At 33.9% G+C, this 20,191-nt stretch overlaps 2 protein-coding genes and 1 long non-coding RNA gene across 4 annotated transcripts; all 3 read right to left on the bottom strand.

The window, feature by feature from the left end:
* Positions 1-798: 798 nt before the first annotated feature.
* Positions 799-4,105, bottom strand: LOC144566657 (uncharacterized). Its single transcript, XR_013515247.1, has 3 exons — positions 3,958-4,105; positions 2,587-2,659; positions 799-2,128 (listed from the first exon to the last, which is right to left on the bottom strand). It is a non-coding gene; the product is annotated as an uncharacterized LOC144566657 (long non-coding RNA).
* Positions 4,106-6,249: 2,144 nt separating this feature from the next.
* On the bottom strand, positions 6,250-7,467 carry LOC144566655 (anthocyanin 3'-O-beta-glucosyltransferase-like). Its single transcript, XM_078316689.1, has 2 exons — positions 7,464-7,467; positions 6,250-6,890 (listed from the first exon to the last, which is right to left on the bottom strand). Exons 1-2 carry the CDS (start codon positions 7,465-7,467, stop codon positions 6,250-6,252), a joined length of 645 nt encoding a protein of 214 aa, XP_078172815.1.
* Positions 7,468-9,456: 1,989 nt separating this feature from the next.
* LOC144566503 (metaxin-like protein) lies at positions 9,457-12,413 on the bottom strand. 2 transcript variants are annotated; one of them, XM_078316537.1, is made up of 8 exons: positions 12,281-12,413; positions 11,859-12,056; positions 11,638-11,771; positions 11,352-11,558; positions 11,022-11,098; positions 10,860-10,920; positions 10,102-10,276; positions 9,457-9,852 (listed from the first exon to the last, which is right to left on the bottom strand). In XM_078316537.1, the coding sequence occupies exons 2-8, from the start codon at positions 12,028-12,030 to the stop codon at positions 9,671-9,673; spliced, it is 1,008 nt and encodes a 335-aa protein (XP_078172663.1). In that variant the 5' UTR covers positions 12,031-12,056; positions 12,281-12,413; the 3' UTR covers positions 9,457-9,670. The 2 variants fall into 2 exon arrangements, with proteins under 2 accessions (XP_078172663.1, XP_078172662.1); XM_078316536.1 differs by lacking the exon at positions 12,281-12,413 and having other exon boundaries at positions 11,859-12,150.
* Between the last annotated feature and the right edge of the window lie 7,778 nt (positions 12,414-20,191).

The following is a 20,191-nucleotide window of genomic DNA, read 5'->3' as shown; positions in this document are numbered from 1 at the left end:
CCGCATGTACAAGACTAGTAATTCATGAGAGGTTTAATGGGCAATGCTGATCATAAATGTAAACAAAAAATGGAGTAAATTAGCATCATTGTTTTCTTTTAGAATTAATTCTTTTCAAATTGGTTGAACATATAAATATATTTAAAGTTGTCACAGCTAAGAAAAATTGACAACTTGTCGTAACATGTCAAGTGGTCAATAATAGTACATCCAACTAGATGTCACAAGGCACAAATATGCAAAGAAAGAGAATTAAGGTGTTCGACCGCATTATTATATTAATTAAATGGAGTACAACTAAGGTAACACAATTTCAGCCAAGCAAGGATTTTGGATGAATTCAGATATATTAATTTATGTACTTTTGCTCTTAGACCACTAAATATTTCATATTTGCAACTTGATCCTTTATGATTTCATGTTTCAAATTTTTAGGATGTTACAACTCCCCCTCCCTTAAAATAATGTTCTGTCCTCTGACCATTCCTAAATTATAAAATAGTTCACGATACTTGGTGCAAATTTCTTTTATAGGCTCCCATGTTCCCTCATGCTCGGAATGTTGAGTCCATTGAACTAGAACAAATTTTAGACTTTTCGATCTCAAACATCGTTCTTTTGTGTCTAAAAGGCGCATTGGAATCTCCTGGTATGTTCAAGACTCACCAAACTTTAAGCCTGAATGGTCAATTTTATGTATGGGGTCGCGAATGTAGACGTAGCTGTGTTACATGAAACACCGGATGTACTCACTCAGCGAACTCTCTCGATTCCACCGAAGGATTGCACCCGGTATCAATGTGAACAAAAGCTAGAATTTTAGAGATTTGGAGTATACCTGCCATTAGTTCCACACGTCCCATTTTGTCCATCTGATTTTCATCCCTTGATTGCTCCAACGCACTTGATTTGCCACCTACTGCATGTATAGTGGCCTGCTGTACATGCTTTCCTCCACGCTGCTGCAAGGGAATGCCTCTACCTCTTGCAACCGCTGCCCCGTAGCTGTGACCTGTTGGGGCTGTTTGTCCAACTGTTCTAGGAGTCCACTGTGACTGTTCTAGTCCTAAAGGGCAATCCTTGATTACATGACCAGCCTTCCCACGACGAAAACACAATCCCAACATCCTACGACATTCCAATTCAGGGTGTACTCGGTCACATATTCCACAATGCCTCTCTTGCCCCTGATTTTGCATTTCTAATGCTTGACTACCTGACACAACCTTAGCACCACTTGATGATGACCCTAAACCTGGAGCTATCTGTTGTAATCCTTTTAGACCAGATTTCACATCTCCACTTACACCTCTAGATCGTTGATTACCACCCCTACCAAACTTACTCAAACTAGCTCTCTCCATGTGTCGTTCAGTACGTAGAGCTTGCTGCATTAAGGTGTTTAGATCATTTGCTGTTACAAGATCCACCGAAAGTGCTCTCTCCGGATCTAACCCCTCCATGTATTGTTGTCGCAACCTCTCTAGATTTCTGACACATCCGGTGCATAACGTAGCAAGGAATAAAATATCTCATGATACTCTGCTACTGTTTTATCCCTCTGCTTCAACTCCAAAAACTGTCTTCTTAGTGCTTCCAATTGTGCCCGTCCCATGAATCTGTCCTGAAACTCCCTCTCAAACCATGCCCAAGTTATCCCTTGCTCACATCCAACACATATCTCTTATGTTCAGTCCACCAATAATGGGCATGACTCTCCAATAATTGAGTCATGAGATCTAACCAATTATCCTCCGGCGCTCTACAATACTGAAGTTTCTCTCGAACCCCTTCCAACCATGATTCTGCTGCTGTATATCCTCCTGTTCCATCATAACTTGGGGGGTTCAGCCTTATGAAAACCTGATGTAGTTTCATAAATTGTGCGTGACCGTGATTTTGCGGCTAATCTGCAGCTCTTTCCCTCGCATTCACGAATCGTAACAGATCGTCCAACATGGCTCTGGTATCATTTTCTCTATTAGCATCATCGAGATTCACGTCCCTCTCATGTTCAGGATGTACACGACATCTTCCTCGTTGTGGTGGCTCAAGATCAGCAACATCACGTGTACGACTTCTTCTGCTACGCCCACGTGCATTATCGTCCCCCTGATAGTTCATTTTCCTGCACTTTCAAGTTCCCTTTGATTACTATGAAATGTTTTAATTAATAAACCTAGCGATGACTTGAAGTTCGTTCTCTCAAGTTTAGTAGCATGGCATAACTATGGCTCTAATACCATTAAAGTTGTCACAGCTAAGAAAAATTGACAACTTGCCGTAACACCTATGTCAAGTGGTCAATAATAGTACACCCGACTAGATGTCACAAGGCACAAATATGCATCAGGTTATGACAAATACCAATGCTAAACACTGCCATGTTGCAGTATAATCTTTAAATGGAAAATAACACACTTATATATATGTATAAGTTTAGTCCCTTTTTCCAATATTTACAAAAGATAACTTCCCGCACATTATGAACAAAAAGATAATCTAAATACGAGAAGTAATCATGTATCATGGACAACAACAAAATGACTGCACACTAACATATCTATATATATGTAAAGATTATACCAAAATCTATACAATATGGCAGTCACCACTCTTGTCGCCTAGTCTATATGTTGCTCTGTGTTGCCCTTAGTACCTGGAACCCACAAAGCGGAAAGATGAGATATTTTCAATCTCTCAGTGCGGTTTTTAATTTCAAATAAGAATGCTCATATTTAAATAAAAGAATCAATCCACATTGTACAACAATAAGTGCAATGCCAAAGAAATAAAATATGACAAAAATTAAATCAATTATCATGCATCTGACATGATATGAATAACCAAATGCAATGCCTATGAATTTTACCTTTAATGCATAAAGTGCTAGTAAAACAATTTATATGATTTTCTTGTATGGTTTGTTTTATGCGCTACAAGCTTGCTACTACATTAATTTGGTCATGCGCTACCACGAGTACGGCGCCTACACAATTTTTGTTATGCACATAACATGAAATTGTGCGCTTACCACGAGTACGACGCCTACGAGACTTCGGTTATGCGCTTCCACGAATTAACGGCGCCTACATAACTAAATCACGCGCTACCACGAAACGACACCTACATAATTTCCATTATGCGCTTCCACGAATTAACAGTGCCTACATGACCCCGGTCATGCGCTACCACGAAATAAAACAGCGCCTACATGACCGTCAAGTTCTCAAGCACGATATTCAATCAAGTGCTTACATAACATCTATCTCGAAATACTCAAAATCCATTGAAAGTTCTGTTAATACCAAGCCTACGAAAACAACAGAGTTCATCTATAGAAATATCATGGTTCATATCAGGTTACTTACATGCAAATTGTATCGTGCATAAACTGAGGTTCATCTTTTGTCTTAAATATCTATGTGTGCCAAAAATCTACTATCCTACATGCATGTCTCATAACTTATAATGACCTTTGCTTAAAGTTCAGATTATATATGTTGTCTATGCTATGCCAAAATAACTTGACAACACATCCCAATATGTTCAATATATTCATTGTAAGTAGCATGCAAATCAGGTACCAAAATTTAAGTTTCAAACTTCTGTGTCATTTATTTGTGCAAACCCTGCAAGTAATTCACATAATGCTAATGAATTTCCAAGCTATAGTTTCAGAATTTTGGGTCAATCAAATGATCAAATAATGCTAGTAATTAAAGTAATACTAATCAATTACCAAACTACAATTTCAGATTTTGGGGTTAGTCAAGTAATGCAATGTTCAGCTCATATCTTCTATTATAACTACACATGATGCAAATCAGAAATTAACGAAAGAATTCAATTAGGAAATCTTAAATATCAGGAAACAACAATGATTTGGGCACAATTATAAAAGGAAAAACAACCATCAAGTCAAAAATAAAATTTAAATAGTTTTGACATCCGCACCTGACTGGTGTTATATTTACCAAGATAGTGTTGATCTCTATCCTTCACTGTGAGATGCCATCATCTTATTTCTCATCCTCTCTGATCAATTTCTTCTCTTCAACTTTCCCGTTTTTCCTTCTTTTCGTTATTCCCAAGGAATATATTGATTATGATTCTGATTTCCCCAAGGAAGTATGGAAGCACCTAGTGGTTTGCAACTTGGGCGGGTACGGGTACCCCGGGTATACCCGTTTCGGGTACGGGTATACTCGGGTACAAGGGTATTCGGGTACGGATATGGCGGGTATAATTTTCAAAACCCATACCCGTGTACCCTTGACGGGTAAGGTGGGTACGGGTACGGGTAGGGCGGGTACGGGTATTTTTTTTTTTTTTTTTTTTGCTGTTTTTTTTCTGGTTTTTTCTGGTTTTTTTTTGTTTTTCTTGATTTTTTCTGATTTTTTTGGGGGGAAAAATCAAATTTTTTGAATTTTGAACTGTGATGAACAGTACTCGGGTATACGGGTATGGGTACTCGAGTAGTCGGGTACGGGTTTAGTCGGGTACGGGTTTAGTCGGGTACGGGTTAACTCGGGTAGGGTAAACTTGGGTATTGGTCTAAAATAACGGGTCCGGTCCGGTTTTTGTCCGTACCCGCGTACCCGAGTATCCGACCCATACCCGGGCACGGGTACCCTAGCTGGCGGGTACGGGCGGGTACGGACGGGTATACCCTTAACGGGTTTTATTCAACCTCTAGAAGCACCGAATTATAAGTGTTTTTTTTTTCTTTTATATATACTTATATACGTGTCGTTCATTCAGATGGAAAAGTATATTTGAATGTATTCTTAATGTCTTATTTTCCAAAGAAAGAGAATTAAGGTGTTTGACCGCATTATTATATTAATTAAATGGAGTACAACTAAGGTAACGCAATTTCAGCCAAGCAAGGTTTTTGGATGAATTCAGATATATTAATTTATGTACTTTTGCTCTTAGACCACTAAATATTTCATATTTGCAACTTGATCCTTTATGATTTCATGTTTCAAATTTTTAGGATGTTACATTTTTTCTCTAAAACAAAATGATCAAACATATAAATATATTTTTTTTTCTATAAATCATGTTAGAATTTATGTATTTGTAGAAATTTAGAGATATAAAACAACACAATATATTATACGCAATAACTAGTCTTTGATCTAGTGACAAATATACATAGTCTCTATGTGAGAGGTCATGGGTTCAAAATTCAGATAGAGAAAATCATTTATTGTAAAACAAGAGTATTAAATAGTTGAGTGGCTTAACCTCAAACTTTACTCAAAAACTCAATATATTATATGCATAATTACAAACATATTTGATACATCTGTTACAAATCAAGGCAAATAATGTTCCTTTATAATTTCCCTTTTCTATTAATGTTGATCTCTAGTTCCGGCATGCACGCTTGCCTCCGTCGTCTGGCCTCTGTGCTTCCTAATATCCTTTCTGAAAAAATAAAGGCCAGGTCAGCATCACCTTTCCGACGGTGGAAGCTTTCGTCACTGCCCCCACCCGCAATGCGTCAAAAATGTTCCCATTCTTTAACAACTTTCCCGATCTCTCCTGCAGCGGCTGCAACCTCATCCGCCACGTCATCAGAACCATCCCCTCCTCCTACCAACCCAAATAGGGGTGTCAATGGTACCTTTTTAGCCGTTTACCCGACCCGTATTGTATTCGATAAGGCGGGTATGGGTAAGGTTTTTTTTTCGTTAGCTAATTGGATATGGGTATGTGTAAGAATTTTTTTTCGTTAAATAAATGGATAAGGATATGGGTAATGACTATTTCGTACCCGTTACCCTATAGGGTAATTATAAAATCCAAATATATATTCAATTCAATTTCCAACCCACTTAAATGTATATTTAATTCAATTTCTAACCCACTTAAATGTATATTCGTATTTTTAAATTTTTATTCTTTATAAAAAATAATTTAGTTGGAATTGCTTGCACATTTATTTTATTTTTTATTAGAAATGCAATTATATATGTGTTAAAAATGAATGAGTTTTTGATGTTTAATTTGTAAAATATAATAAAACTAATTATTATACTAGTATTATCCGTTATTCACCCGCTACCGTTTCGTTACCCGATAATATTAACGGGTAAGGGTAGGGTAAGATCAATTTTTAATATGTATGGGTAGAGTATAGGTAAGGTCAATTTTAATGGGTATGAGTATGAAAATGTCTCCACCCGACCCGTACCGTACCCATTGACACCCCTACACCCAAATAAACGGTATCCCTTAATCAACAAGTCCAAATCCAATCTCTTTCAATTGTTTCTTTGGTAACCAAGACGCACTGCCAAAGGATACATATACCACTGAAAGAGCAGGCCTGCCGTCAAGCCATCTCAGAAGCCTTTCTGAATCAATCGATAATTCCTCTTTACTTACACCACCTAGACAAACTGGCCCAATATGAAAATCTGGTTTACCTGTTACCCTCTTGCAATGTTTGATATATGTGTTAACGACCCATCCAGTCGTGGCATTCTCTGCTTCCAGTGCACGTTGGTAGAACTTCATTAGTTTCTCATCGAGAAGTATCGTCTCAGAAAGTTGAGATTTGTTTAAGTAAATCTGATCAGGGTGTCCGGGAACTAGAAACTGATCCAAGTCAGAAGTCACATTTTGCTGAGGCCTGTGAAAGAGAAGGTTACGCTCCACTGATAACACGAAGCAACTTACAACAGGAAATGAATAACGAGGAATGTTCAATTCAGCAGAAGCTACAGCGGTCCAAAGGAGAAAAGAATCTGAGACAACTGCATCTGGAGGGTTGACATGAAGGAGTTCTCGAAAAGGTTGCTCGAGCAAGTCTACGACCCTTCTGAAGTGTCCGAAAAGTTTACAAGATGGTAATAAATCAGCACTTTCACAACCTACAGGCAAACCATTGTCAAAGGGAAATTGAAAGGTGACGAGATGAAGGCCGGAGCGGCGGATGTTGGGCTCATAACGGGCTGCATTAAGATGGGTCAAGATCAAGGTGCATTCGGCACCATGCTGGTGAAGATCTTCGCTATGTCGATCATAGGGATGACATGGCCCGGGACGGTAGCGGAACGAAATAGATATGTAGGCCGGAAGGTGAGGCGGATGTTAGGGGCTGTTTTGAGGTCGACATGATGACAAATTATATTGTTACAACGATATGATTGAGAGATGTTGCAGTGCAAATAGATATATAAAGAGGCAATACTATCAAAGGATACACCAGAAGTGTGAACCTATTAGCTTGTGGGGTTCAAATATATAAAGAGCAACACAAGTGAAGCTTTGAATTAAGGTTTTTCAAAAAGATGCTTTTATTACTATTATTTCTTTGGCCTGATAAAATGAATGAATAAATTTAATGTAACAAAATAAGAAAATAGCATGGTTTTATTCATCTATATAAAAAAATGAATGTTATAACATAAGAAAGTTTGATGAGTCATGTTAACTTCACTTACACATTTCTCTTACTATTAAAACAAAAAAATCTCCCAATTTAACTGAAGCGAAAATAACGTGATCTAAACAAAGAAAATCGTGAATCTTTAAACAATCTAATTGCCAGCTTGGAAGAACTACTTGAAGGACAAAATTGGAAGCCAGGGATGGAGAGCTGTGCACTTATCAAATTCTAATGGCGTTATAGAAATATTTGAATTCTAATTTGTCACATATATAAAATAACCGAATAAGATCCAGTATATTTCAGATCTTGTTTAAAAATTTCTAATCTCAATGAATGAATAAGTTTTAGAAACAACACAACTTTCGTGTTTAAACTATCAAGTAATGAAAATAATCAATCTCTTATTCTTTTTTTTTTTAAACTGAAGTCTTCTTTTATAAAGACAAAAGATTATACTTTCCTTTTATTCTAAGTACCATATTAATTGTATGTGTGGAATACAAATTCTCAGCATCTTTTTCTCAATAAATACCAGCTTATCACTTCACCATAATATGCTCACTCCATTTTCAATTTATGGACTATTTAAGTTTCTCAATAAAAGCCAGGGAAGGAGAACTGTGGACTATTGAAGTTTATTTTATCCAAATTTTAATTCAACTCTCCCTTAATTAGGCTTGCATTTCCTCGGTTTATTCTTCAATATGCATTGAGCACAATTTAATCTCAGCTGAACAATAAACTATAGTTGAACCCAAGCTTTCCCAAATAACAAAATTAAGCAGATAAGTCCAAAACCCATAGAACATATATCTCAGTCAATCCTTAACACCATGTTTGGTTGTGGCCTAAATGGTGGAATAAGGAGTTTAGGCCTCGTTATTCCACCAAATGTGCCTTAAATGAGCCGGCCTAAGATGGCATAAGCCGATATTTAGGCCGGCCTAAATTAAGCCACCTCACATGGTGGTTTAATTTTTATTCCACCTCGCGGCCTAACTTGAATAATTATAATAATATTTTATTTGTATATAATTAGTATATTATTGTTAATAATTATGATTAATATATAATTATATGATTAACATCTTATATTGTTAATATATTAAATAATTATTATAATAATATTATATAATTAATATCCTTTTATTAATAATTATATAATTATTATGTTATATTGTTAATATATTAAATAATTATTATAATAATATTATAATATTTTATAGTTATTATTAATATGTTAATATTATATAATTAGTATCTTATTATTAATAAATAATTAATAATATATAATTAATACCCTATATTGTTAATATATTAAATAATTATTATAATAATATAATAATATATTAATATTATATAATTAATATTTTCTTATTCCTAATTATTATTAATATGTAATTATATAATTAATATGTTATACTGTTAATATATTAAATAATTATTATAATAATATTACAATATATTATAGTTGTTATTAATATATTAATATCTTATTATTAATAATTAATATTCTTAATATAGTAAATCATTATTATAATAATATTATAATATATTATAGTTGTTATTGATATATTAATATTATATAATTAGTATCTTATTATTAATTATTATTATTAATATATAATTATATAATTAATATTTTATATTGTTAATATATTAATTTATTATTTTAATAAGATTATATAATTAGTAATTATTATTAATTTTTAATTATACAATTAATTTTTTATTATTAATATATAATTAATATTTATATTGTTAATATATTAAATAAATTTTATAATAATATATAATATATTACAATTATTATTAATATATTAATATTATATAATTAGTATCTTATTATAAATAATTAATCAATTTAGGCTTTTAAAACTTTAGTCCTCCACCAACTCTAACCAAACAAGGAATAGTTTAAGCTATGATTTAACTTTAGGCCTCAACCAAACATGAATAATTTAGACCGGCCTAAGTTGGAATAACCAATTTAGACCTCCTTAGCTTTAGGCCACAACCAAACATGGGGTAATTGTTCAAAAGTATAACACAAATTATCCTCTATTTCAACTTTGTTAGGAAATTTGCTTCAATCAACACTGACCTTCGTTAACCAAAATTGTTTAGTTCACCTTTGCATGTCCATTAAACTTAACAAAGCCTTGATTATAACAAAATTGAAAGCCAGAAGAAAGAATCCTTGCAAAACTGACATTCTGACAGAGAACCTACTAGTTGTTTATTCTTCACAAAGTTTGTTTATTCTTCATCATAGTCAAGGACATCATCATCATCCATCTCCGAGTCACCAGGCCCGCCCATCAGAGACAGAAACACTAACACAGCAACCAGTTGGGTTGCGAGAAAGTACTTAGCTCTTCTTCTGAATTTCTTCTCTTCCTCAGTTTTTTCCTTCTTTGCTTCTGCCTTTTTCTTTGAACCTGATAATTGCATTATCAAAGTGTAATCAGGCTGGATGAGTGACTTTATGAAACTATGAAATTTGTATTCAGCTGCACAGCTTTAAATTTCCTCTTTTGTGCTTTGTGCTGAACTAAATAATTTCTTCAACATGGTCTCTCAATTCTTCCATTTTTTTTTTTTGAAGGTCAGTGGGCAAAGTGCCCATTAACAAGTGTTAAAGACTATTAAAACCAACAAATTATGACAGCAACATTTTTAGGACTCACCCCAACCAGAGGAAGGTTTTCTTTTGGGAGCAGATGAATCTTTTGATGATGATGATGATGATGATGGCGGTGCTGATGATGGTGTGGTATCCAGTTGTAATTCGGCCTTCAGATGCTCTGCATACTTTACTAGATTATCGTGCTTTAATAGATTGCTTCTCAGCACTGAGGTTTCCTTTTATCAAATGAAAAAAAAAAATCAGAACTGTTAAACATAAATTAATAAGGTGTGACTCAAAATAATTTTTTTATTTTTATTTTAGCTTGTTTCATATAATGAGCAATTAAAAAAAAGGAGACTTATTGGTACCAGTACTGGTAACAAAACATACTAGTCTCTTTTACCACTTGTCGCAGGACATATTAAGAAATCCACAAGATGTGTATGAGAACCACATCAGCAAATGTTAAAATTGCTTTATTACTAACATTTGTCCTCACATAGGGTTCAAAAGCACCAACTTTTTCTGACTCCATCATGCATCCACCTTTTACTATATGTGAACAAGATTTCCAAAACTATTCATACTCCATCAAAACAAAGCTACAATACTATACAAGCATTTAGATGCATGAAATACAGTTTGGATTTTACATTTTTTTTTTTATTATTTCGAAATGTTCGACATCATGATGTTGTTTGGAAAAGGAGTTATTTGAATTCTCTCGGTTCTGAAACAATATATAAAAGTAATTTCATAGGTTTTAACAATAAAATAAGAAATAAATTAAAGCTTCATACAGAAGGAAATAAATACCGGCAAAGCATGAAGTACAAAAAGTGCATGCCCAAGAAAAAGAGCATCAACATCTGTCGGTCTGTATGAAAGAATAACAAATTTCATATTGTTCCTTTTGTAGCATATTATGGATTTAATAAATTCAAGAAATTGAATAACAAATTAATACAATTGAAATACCTGTTGTCAAAGAAAAAGACCTGATCGGCCAGCTTCAAGGAGAGAGCATCATATGCTTCATTGGCCTTCTTGTATATCTGATTTGCTATTTATCAAATTAGATGCTAGTACCAACAAAAAATATAAGAAAGGACCTGGTACCATACTAGACCCTGATTACTTTCATTTTCACTTCTTTGTTTAATTGCCTACTTGAGAGTACATTAACACCAATTCAGGTTAAATTGGAGATTTCTTGACAGATTAAAGTCAATTGAAGCAGAATTTGAGAATAAAATGATGCAAAGTCTCAAAACTGATATGAAAAGAGAGTGGGGGTAGATGAATCACCTCAGCTTCTCTCTCTTCACAATTCAAATTTGTAACTCCAAGGAGTTTCTTGACATTGTAAGTTTTCTTCCAGAGTAGTATTTTGCCAATGGGCCAAGGGAGATCAGAGAAGTAAATGTGATGTGCAAGGTCTCCAGCAATTGCAATCCACAATTCATACATTGTTGCGTCATAAAGCCAAGAGCTGACCATGGCCTTGGTTGACACCTTCACACACAATTCATTCAGATTAAATGAAAGAATAAAAAAGATGAGATTGAGATGACAGTAAGTAAGTAAGACATACAAGGTCAGGTATGGAAAGGCTGGTGTGTTTTGCATTGAGGTCGACTATGGCGTTTTCTTTCAACATCTCAATTACACCTCCTCTCTCATTGTTTAGTGCTACACTCTCTCCATACTCCACATAAGGAATGTGATCTGCAACAAAATACTTCAGTCAGAATTTCTTTCTTTCAATAGAGAATCATGTATAGTGTACAGAGGTAGGATTGATTAAAAGTGAACCTGAATCAGGAAATGAGGAATCGAATTGAAGGGTGAAAGGAGTGTTGGCGAGTTTGAGGTAAAGGTACACAGGTAAGCACGAGGGGCAAGCAGTGGGGAGATCGAATCCAGGTTTCCTCGCCACCAGTACAAGGTGGCGCTCACCTCCTCCTCCTCTATCGGAATCTCCCATTCAACTTACTTAGTAGTTAGGGTTTCCTTTCAAAAAGAGAAGACTTGTCACACTTGTCAGCGGAGGAACAAGAAACTTAATGGAGGGGAGGGGTAGGTAATCCAAAATACTTATTTTCTTAGCAAGCAATAGTTTGCGTCGCTACCATGGTCTAGAAAATCTAAACATCGGAAGCTCACGATCGTATCCGAGAACTGGGCTAATTGTGTTTTAAGCGAAAAAAAAGGCGGTGGAATCGGAAGAGACTGACCTTACTCCGAGTTACGCCGATTGTACTAGTTTACTTGATCTTCACCAATGCGCTAAGGCGAAGGTGGATCTGATCGGAAGAGACATTTGGGGATTGCGTGATATTGAGGAAGAGAAGGAAGAAGAGTCTAGAGTCCGATATCGGCCGTCCGATATCTATAGGGTTTAGGTGAAAGAGCATCTTTTGAGTTAATACATCTGGACCGTCAGATAAGATTTAAGATTCGTGCGAATTAAATCCGCACTAATATTGAAGATCCCTAGGTTTTAGGCCGGAGCTGGATGGGCTCTGCTTACAATCGGACGGCCGATATCTATTAACTCAAAGATGCTCTTTCAGTTAATGCAGACGATGCTCTAAAAAAAGTAATATCTTTTTGAGTGAGTCTATGGTACTATGCATATTACGATTTGTTACTGTACTATGATTTTATATTCGAGTTTTCAAATTATAACGGTTGATCTGAACCGTTCATCTTGTTCTCCATATTAATATGTGTTTGGAAACCAAATTTTATATTTTTTGAAATTTTTTTACTATTTTTTTAAATTTATTGAAAATCACTGTTTTTGGATGGTCCAGAATTTTCAGATCAAGTGATTTTCTAAATATCTAAAAAAATAGTAATAAATTTTCAAAAAATATAAAATTTGGTCTCCAAACACATATTAATATGAAGAACAAGATGAACGGTTCGGATCGACCGTTAGGATTTGAAAACTCGAATATAGAACCGTAACACAGTAACAAATCGTAATATGCATAGTACCATCGACTCACTCTCTTTTTTATTGATTCTTTTCTTTGTCGGTTTGTCTATTAGTTTCGGGTTAATTTTCATCCGTGTTCTCCAAACTTTCTTAATTTTTTATTTCTTCCTAAACAAATTTAGTACATCATAAGATGCCAAATCTTCGACGAGATTGATAAAAACATCCCTCTTCTCTTCTCTCCTCTTCTTCCTCTTGTGAAACAAATAAACCTCTGAATCTCAAATGATTTAATTTTTACTTTATTATTTGTTCGTTGAGAAGCATAAATCTATCAAGTTGTCAGCGTGATTAACTCGTCCAAAGTAGAACCAGTTGGAATTAGCAATAAATACTTCTTACTTTTTTCTTTTTCTCTATTTTGTGTCTTCAATTATTTACAAATTTAAAAACAATTTAGCATAAATTATGTCTGATATGGCACAAACAAAGTACTTCAGTAATAAATAACATTAAATATCCACTGGTTTATCAAATTTTGGTAATTAACTTTTTTTCTGTCTTATCTAACATGATCTAGTTAGTGCGAAATTATTTTTTGTTATAAAAAAGAATATATGTTCCGAGTACTTTATATTTAATTTACTTAGTAAAAATATAACGCTTTCTGAAGTCTAAATTATATATTTATCAACCATATATGCAGTAATTTATTTTTATTTGCCTTTAAATGATATAATTTATTCTATCAGCGTTTTTCATTTATTACTTATACCTATATTTAATCTCATAAGAATAAACTCCTAGTTTTAACATAATTTTCAATTTTAATCAGAATATTGAAATTTAATTTAATTGATTTTTTTTAAAATATACATAGAAGAAGAAGAAAAAAAACGAATGAGAAAAAAAATATTCTGATTAATACATAAAAACTAGGAGCTCATTCATCTTTAAATAAAAAAAATTGGCACAATTTTTATTTAAAATCCACCGAATTATTTTTAACTGTATTAGCATCTATTGTGATATACTAACGATTCCAATCATGTTTTTTATTGTTCTAAGCCGTTCAATATAATTTGCATATCAAAATCTTGTAGAATATTATTTTCTTATACCCTTGTTAGAATTTTTTAAAAAAATTTAGAGTTTTTGAAAGCCGGCCAAAAATAATAAATTTATCAATATTCGATATCATATACAATCATCTATTTAATAGTCTATAAAATTTTGATACATGACAATATTAGACAGTTAGGATCGACTAAAAACTAGCAAAATAACACTAGAAAAGTATAATTAATCTGGTTAAAGATTAAATAAATATGCGGACGTTTTATACTGGCAAAATTTTGTATACGTAATTTAGATTGAACTCATTTTGGCGAATGTAAATATCCTTAAAAAATGTCACCTAATGGCGCAATTAAAAGGGCGTTTATATATGACATGAAATGAGAATCACAATTTTTTTTATTGGAATGGGGAAAAAAAAAACGAATGGACGACAATTGTGTCCAGCAATAAATACATAAAAGATGTAAATTCTGATTAGAACTAGGTGCTTTTAATCTCGCAAATCTTTTGACAACAAATTTATGATTAGAACTAGGTGCTTAACTTAAAAAATTATCGAATTGATTTTGGACAACAAATCTAAACTACTAGAATTGATATGCTTTTGCTAATGATGTGTTTACATATAAATTATAAATTTACAAATTATTTAGTATAAAATCAAACATTTAAAAAATAATAAAATTATATAAATTAAAATAAAATTTAAAATTTTTGAATACCGCATCACTTGAGAAGTATATTGATTTGAACAGTTTAAATTCATCATTTAAATTATATATTCAATAAATTTTGAAATTAAGCTCGTCAAATAACTTGGTGAGCTTAACACTCTGATTTTACTCGAACAAAGCTAGTGTGCGGCAAGCGTAACTCTAAAATCTATCAAATTGACTTCAAACAACAAATCTAAACTGTTGAAACTGATCTACTCTACGAATGATGCATGTGCATGCAAATTTTTAAAGTTTTTTTAAATTTATTTATTACAAAATTAAACAGTAACAAATAATAAAAAAAAGAAATACATTAAAATTTTATAAAACTTTATTTTTCTTTACAGCTTAATTTTATACTAAATAAATTGTAAAATTTTAAATTTTTACGTATCTACACAATTGCTTATAAATCAAACGTCATGTTTTCTCGAGAATTAAAATTCTACTCAGGCTGCACCGATATTCTGCGATCTCAAAGATTGAAGTCCGCACAATGCCCCTGCGGCCCCTCTCAAGGGGGCGCAGAATGCCGGTACTTTTTTTTTAATGTCTACTGAGATGTCTCAACTTGTACGGGGATAACACAGGGTGATCAAGACATATCTGTGATGAAATTACATATGATTTTGTCTTAGGTTTTATCTTGTTTTCTCACCTTTATATTTAATTTAATATTGAATTTAATTATTGTTGTCCAAACTTATGTTTTATTGCAGAAATTGAGTTTTGTATTTGGTTGCTAAAATTTTCATTTTCATACCTGTAAAGTTTTTAAAATTGTCAAGTTTTCTTGTAATAATAAGAGGAACATAATAGGTACGTAAAAACTGTGCAGCGTTGCAAAAGACATATCATATCATAAGCAAAGTAATAAGAGTGCTTTAAACAAACAAATTATTGATGAATAACAATTTAAAAACCCAAAATTAAATAAATCATGATGTCATAAACTGCATCTAGGATCAAATAGGCAGAAATCCAGGAAAAGTAAAACCAATAGATTATGCATAGAATGGTATTGATGTACAAAAATATTGTACACAGGTGATGTATTCACCGAACTACAATTAAAAACATATTTCACAATGCTAGATTAAAACAGCATACTTTTAAGGTGTTAACTATACAAACATGAATATGTAAAAACATAAAAGTACACTACTATTATGCATTCCACCAAACCAACATACTATTTACAACATAGTACTAATGCATGACACTGTATATTTTATACATTTACAATTATGCATAACATATTACAACCACAATATATTGGTCAACTGGCATTGCATGTATAAAAGCCCTTCTAGTTAATAACTAAGCTCCAAGAAATAATGTGACGTTAAATAACATTTCTCTATCAACGTTATGTTAATAACCTACCAAAACACTGAACAAAATTCGAAAAGATCCAAAAAATCTATAATGGTGATTATAATTTTCCAAATGATAAGTTATTAGGCCAGTATATTACCAATACCATTGATACCAAATCCAAGAAACAACATGAAGTTACCACAACAGTACCAGACCATAGAAAAAATCACTAATCAAATCTGCACAGAATGAAATCCAAGATGCTCATCCTTAGTCGATAACTTAGCATGTAGGGTTCCACGACCTAAATGCTTAACACTTTACACTCACTGATTAAACAGTAATTAAAGGTGGTGAGGTTTAAACCTGAAATATTGGCAAATTTGAAGCGCATTTTCTCTTCCTTGATACGTAATTGCTTGGACTGGAATAAATCCCACTGTCTGTCATCAATCAACCCAATCTCACGTCCAAGAGCAGTCAGCCTACTATCAACATTGTCTGCCTGAAGTAGCAATCGGTGCTCTGACCGGCTGTGAAAATAGGGCACGAAGCAAAAAGTTCTAGATGTGCGTAGCAAAATTGAAAGTGTCAGTGGATATATTGGTCCCGCAACATACGCATTGTGTGCAATTAATCTCAATCTAGTAGACTACTAGTATAGTGTTGGTGTAATAAAAAACCCACTGAGACTGTTAGATTAAGCTTTTCTTACAAGTAGCCTTGAGAAATTTCTCACAACAAAGATGATAAGAAATGCACTACTTGTTTGAGATGTCTAAATTTATACACTTCCTTCAAACCGAAGAAAATGCAACTAATAATAGGTTTTTACTACATGGTAAGCATGTGGTATGGCTCTCTAAGGTCTTTTGTTACAAGATCATCAATTAGAGTTCCTATGTAGCTACTTTCTCTATCCAGAACTATCAGTGGCTTCCTTTCCGAATGTCTAGCAGCATTAATTCCATAAATAATACCCTAAATTTATGACATAAAAAATATCATCAAAAATCGAAGCTAACTCATAAATATGTGTCATATGTATAAGTAGTCAACCGAAATTAAAAGCAAGCCAAGTTTGAGTTGAACTGAATACCAACTTGAATGCAATTTGCATGATCTCACAAGTTTGCAGAGACAAATGACCCTTAGCTTTATCAACTACAATTCCACAATTAGGACAGATAATCTACGATAATCTGATGTAACTCAATAAAATTAAACCATCAATTGATATTAACCTTTTCTGACCCAAGATACATATCCAACTGGATTGACCTGAACTTCAAAAGACTTAAAACAACCTAAAAACACACAGACACACGAGAGAACACCAAGAGAGAAGGACTTGAGTAGCAGCCTCTTTATAGCCGGTGGTCCCGTTGATTTGACCATAGAAGAACAAGCGCTCAATTTTCTTGGTCATGAGAGACCAAGAGCACTGTGGTGCTGGTAAATAATCATATTCCACAGCATATGCCGGTTGCAACATCACACAATTCTCCAGTCTGGGCAGCGTCGTAAGTAGTGACAGTTGTAGCCTTTCTGGTAATCCTGTTGAAAACCCTTAATTCAAACCAAATTTGTTCAGAAAGACCAAAAAGTATGCAGTTGTTACTCACAACCAACCTGACTCGATTTAAAAACATGTGGCATCAAGCCCAAAATTTAAAAAATAAAATAAAACAAAATCTTAAGGGAAAATGTTTATACCTGGACATAAAGGTCAGGAACAGTTTGGCATCAAGAACCAACGCACCTCTGCATCAAGTGCAGTCAAGGTCTCGATCAGAACCGCAGTCTGGATCGTCATGTGGAGAGATCCTGAGATGCGTGCCCCAGCCAAGGGCTGAGATGGCCCGAACTCGATGCGGCAGGCCATTAAACCGGGCATCTCCACCTCAGCTAACTCGATCTTGAGCCGACCAAAGTCAGCATGGGATAGATCAAAGAGAGGTTTAGTTTTGAGATCGCATCGCGAGAAAGAGGGTTAGGTCTCGTGATTTCTTTTTTTTCGAAATGGAGAGAAGGAGATCGCGGGAGAGAAGAACATCGGGTGACCTTTTCAACCTTCCAACAAAAAAATGGAGTGGAAATCTCTTATTGTATGAAACTAATTTGAAGCATTTGATCAATAAAACTTTGTCCATAGAAGCATTTGCCAACAAGTAAAAGGGTAAACATATTTTACTATTTACAGGCTTACCATGTCGAACATGTCAGATAAAAAGGGTAAAAAATACAAAAAAAGTGTTTGTTATAATATTATTTTATCAAAAGTTCATGGCACAAGAGTTACATATTTAATTATTGAAAGAAATAATTTCCCATTCAAATACCGACGATTAAGACCATTTTTTTTTTGATAAAAGGTGTTTGCCCGTTTCATCAAAGAAACCTCCAGTCCCTTACAAAAGTACTCACAATCCCATCATATGCAATACGAAGTTCCAATACTAAACTGGTACCAAAAATTCAAATACTAAACTGCCAAATATAACAAAACAAACAATCAAAAAGTAAACTAGCAAGCTAATTAGATATGTAATTAATCACTCTATAAAACTGGTCTCTTCAGCAGCAGCATCCTCTGTTGGAGATTGGTACAGCACCAACTGTGTGTCTTTTGGATCCCATACCCTAAGTGGTATTTCTTCAATCACGACAGGCAGCCATGCCGATATCACATCTCGTGCTTGCCTCTTGACTAAATCTGACCAATAATTAGCCAAGGCCACAATCATTAGTACAATAGTTCGAAAAGTTTTATTATTGCTATGATTAAAGCACATATCATTACGTAATTTCCACACAGTCCAACTTATTGCACTAAAAACTACCAAAAATGAGATTTGCATGTGATTAGGTAAAGAACAAGCAATCTGAATAAAAGGGCAAAGTAAGAAAAGGTGATTAGTGGACCCAATCCCTTTACAAAATTGGCATTGAACTGCTCCTTTCCACTCTTTTTTTCTCAAGTTGGTTTTGGTCAGGAGCCACATGAATATTTTGATTTTATATGGGATTGGCATTTGCCACCATAGCATAGCCTATGCCATCCCCCCCCCCCCCCCCCCCCCCAAAAAAAAAAAAAACAAATTTTAAAGCCTGAATGATTTGACAGAAAAAAAAATCCCAGAGGGTTCTCATTTCCATGCAAGCTGATCAGAATCATGAGTAAACGAAATGTTGCTAATATGCTGTAGTATCTGGGTCCATTCTTGAGACATCATGTCATCCAGATGTCTTTTGAAAGAGATGGCTCTACCCTGTGAGTTAATGACAACTTTAAGAGAAACATTTGGATTAGTACATATATCAAATAATTATGGGTATTGAGTAGTTAGTGTACAGTTTTGGTGCCATATATCTAACCAAAATCTGATCTTTGTGTGTGTACCTGGGGAATATATAATACTACTTTGTCCTAGTGACTCTAGTTTAAGAATCTCTTTCCAAAAAGAGGAAGCTGGAATATTATGTTGAGTATAGTATTGATACTGGATCAGTTTTTTCCACAAATGGGAATAAGATGGATTGTGATATTTCCACCACCATTTCATAAGTAAAGCAGAATTCATTTGCCTCAGGTCCAGAATACATAATCCACCATATTCTTTAGCTATGCATGCCTTATGCCAACTGATAAGAGAATACTTCCTCTTGGAGGTAGACCATTGCCAAAGAAAATTTCTTCTAATTCTATCTAACTTGTCTATAACAGAGGATTGAATTCTATAAATGGAGAGTGCATATAAGGGAATAGAAGAAAGTACAGAGTTAATGAGAGTTAGTTTCCCCCTTATGGAGAGCAAGTTCCCTTGCCAACCTTGTAATCTAGCGTCAAATTTATCTACTAAAAAATCCCAATCCTTTTGTTTAAGACCGATATCTTGAAGTGGTAACCCTAAGTATTTTATAGGAAATTTAGATAATCTACATCGAAACATATCAGCTAACTAAGGGCCTATATCAGTATTCATAGGATACAATTCAGTTTTATGGAGGTTCATTTTAATCCCTGAAATAGCCTCAAATGCAATCATCCCCCACCATTCTCTACATTATTGCCATCTACCTCT

The sequence above is a fragment of the Carex rostrata genome, chromosome 15 (assembly GCF_964058835.1).
Source record: "Carex rostrata chromosome 15, lpCarRost1.2, whole genome shotgun sequence".
NCBI classification, from domain to species: domain Eukaryota; kingdom Viridiplantae; phylum Streptophyta; class Magnoliopsida; order Poales; family Cyperaceae; genus Carex; species Carex rostrata.
The sequence above is the reverse complement of the archived record's forward strand: the minus strand, read 5'-3'. Positions and strand labels throughout refer to the sequence as shown.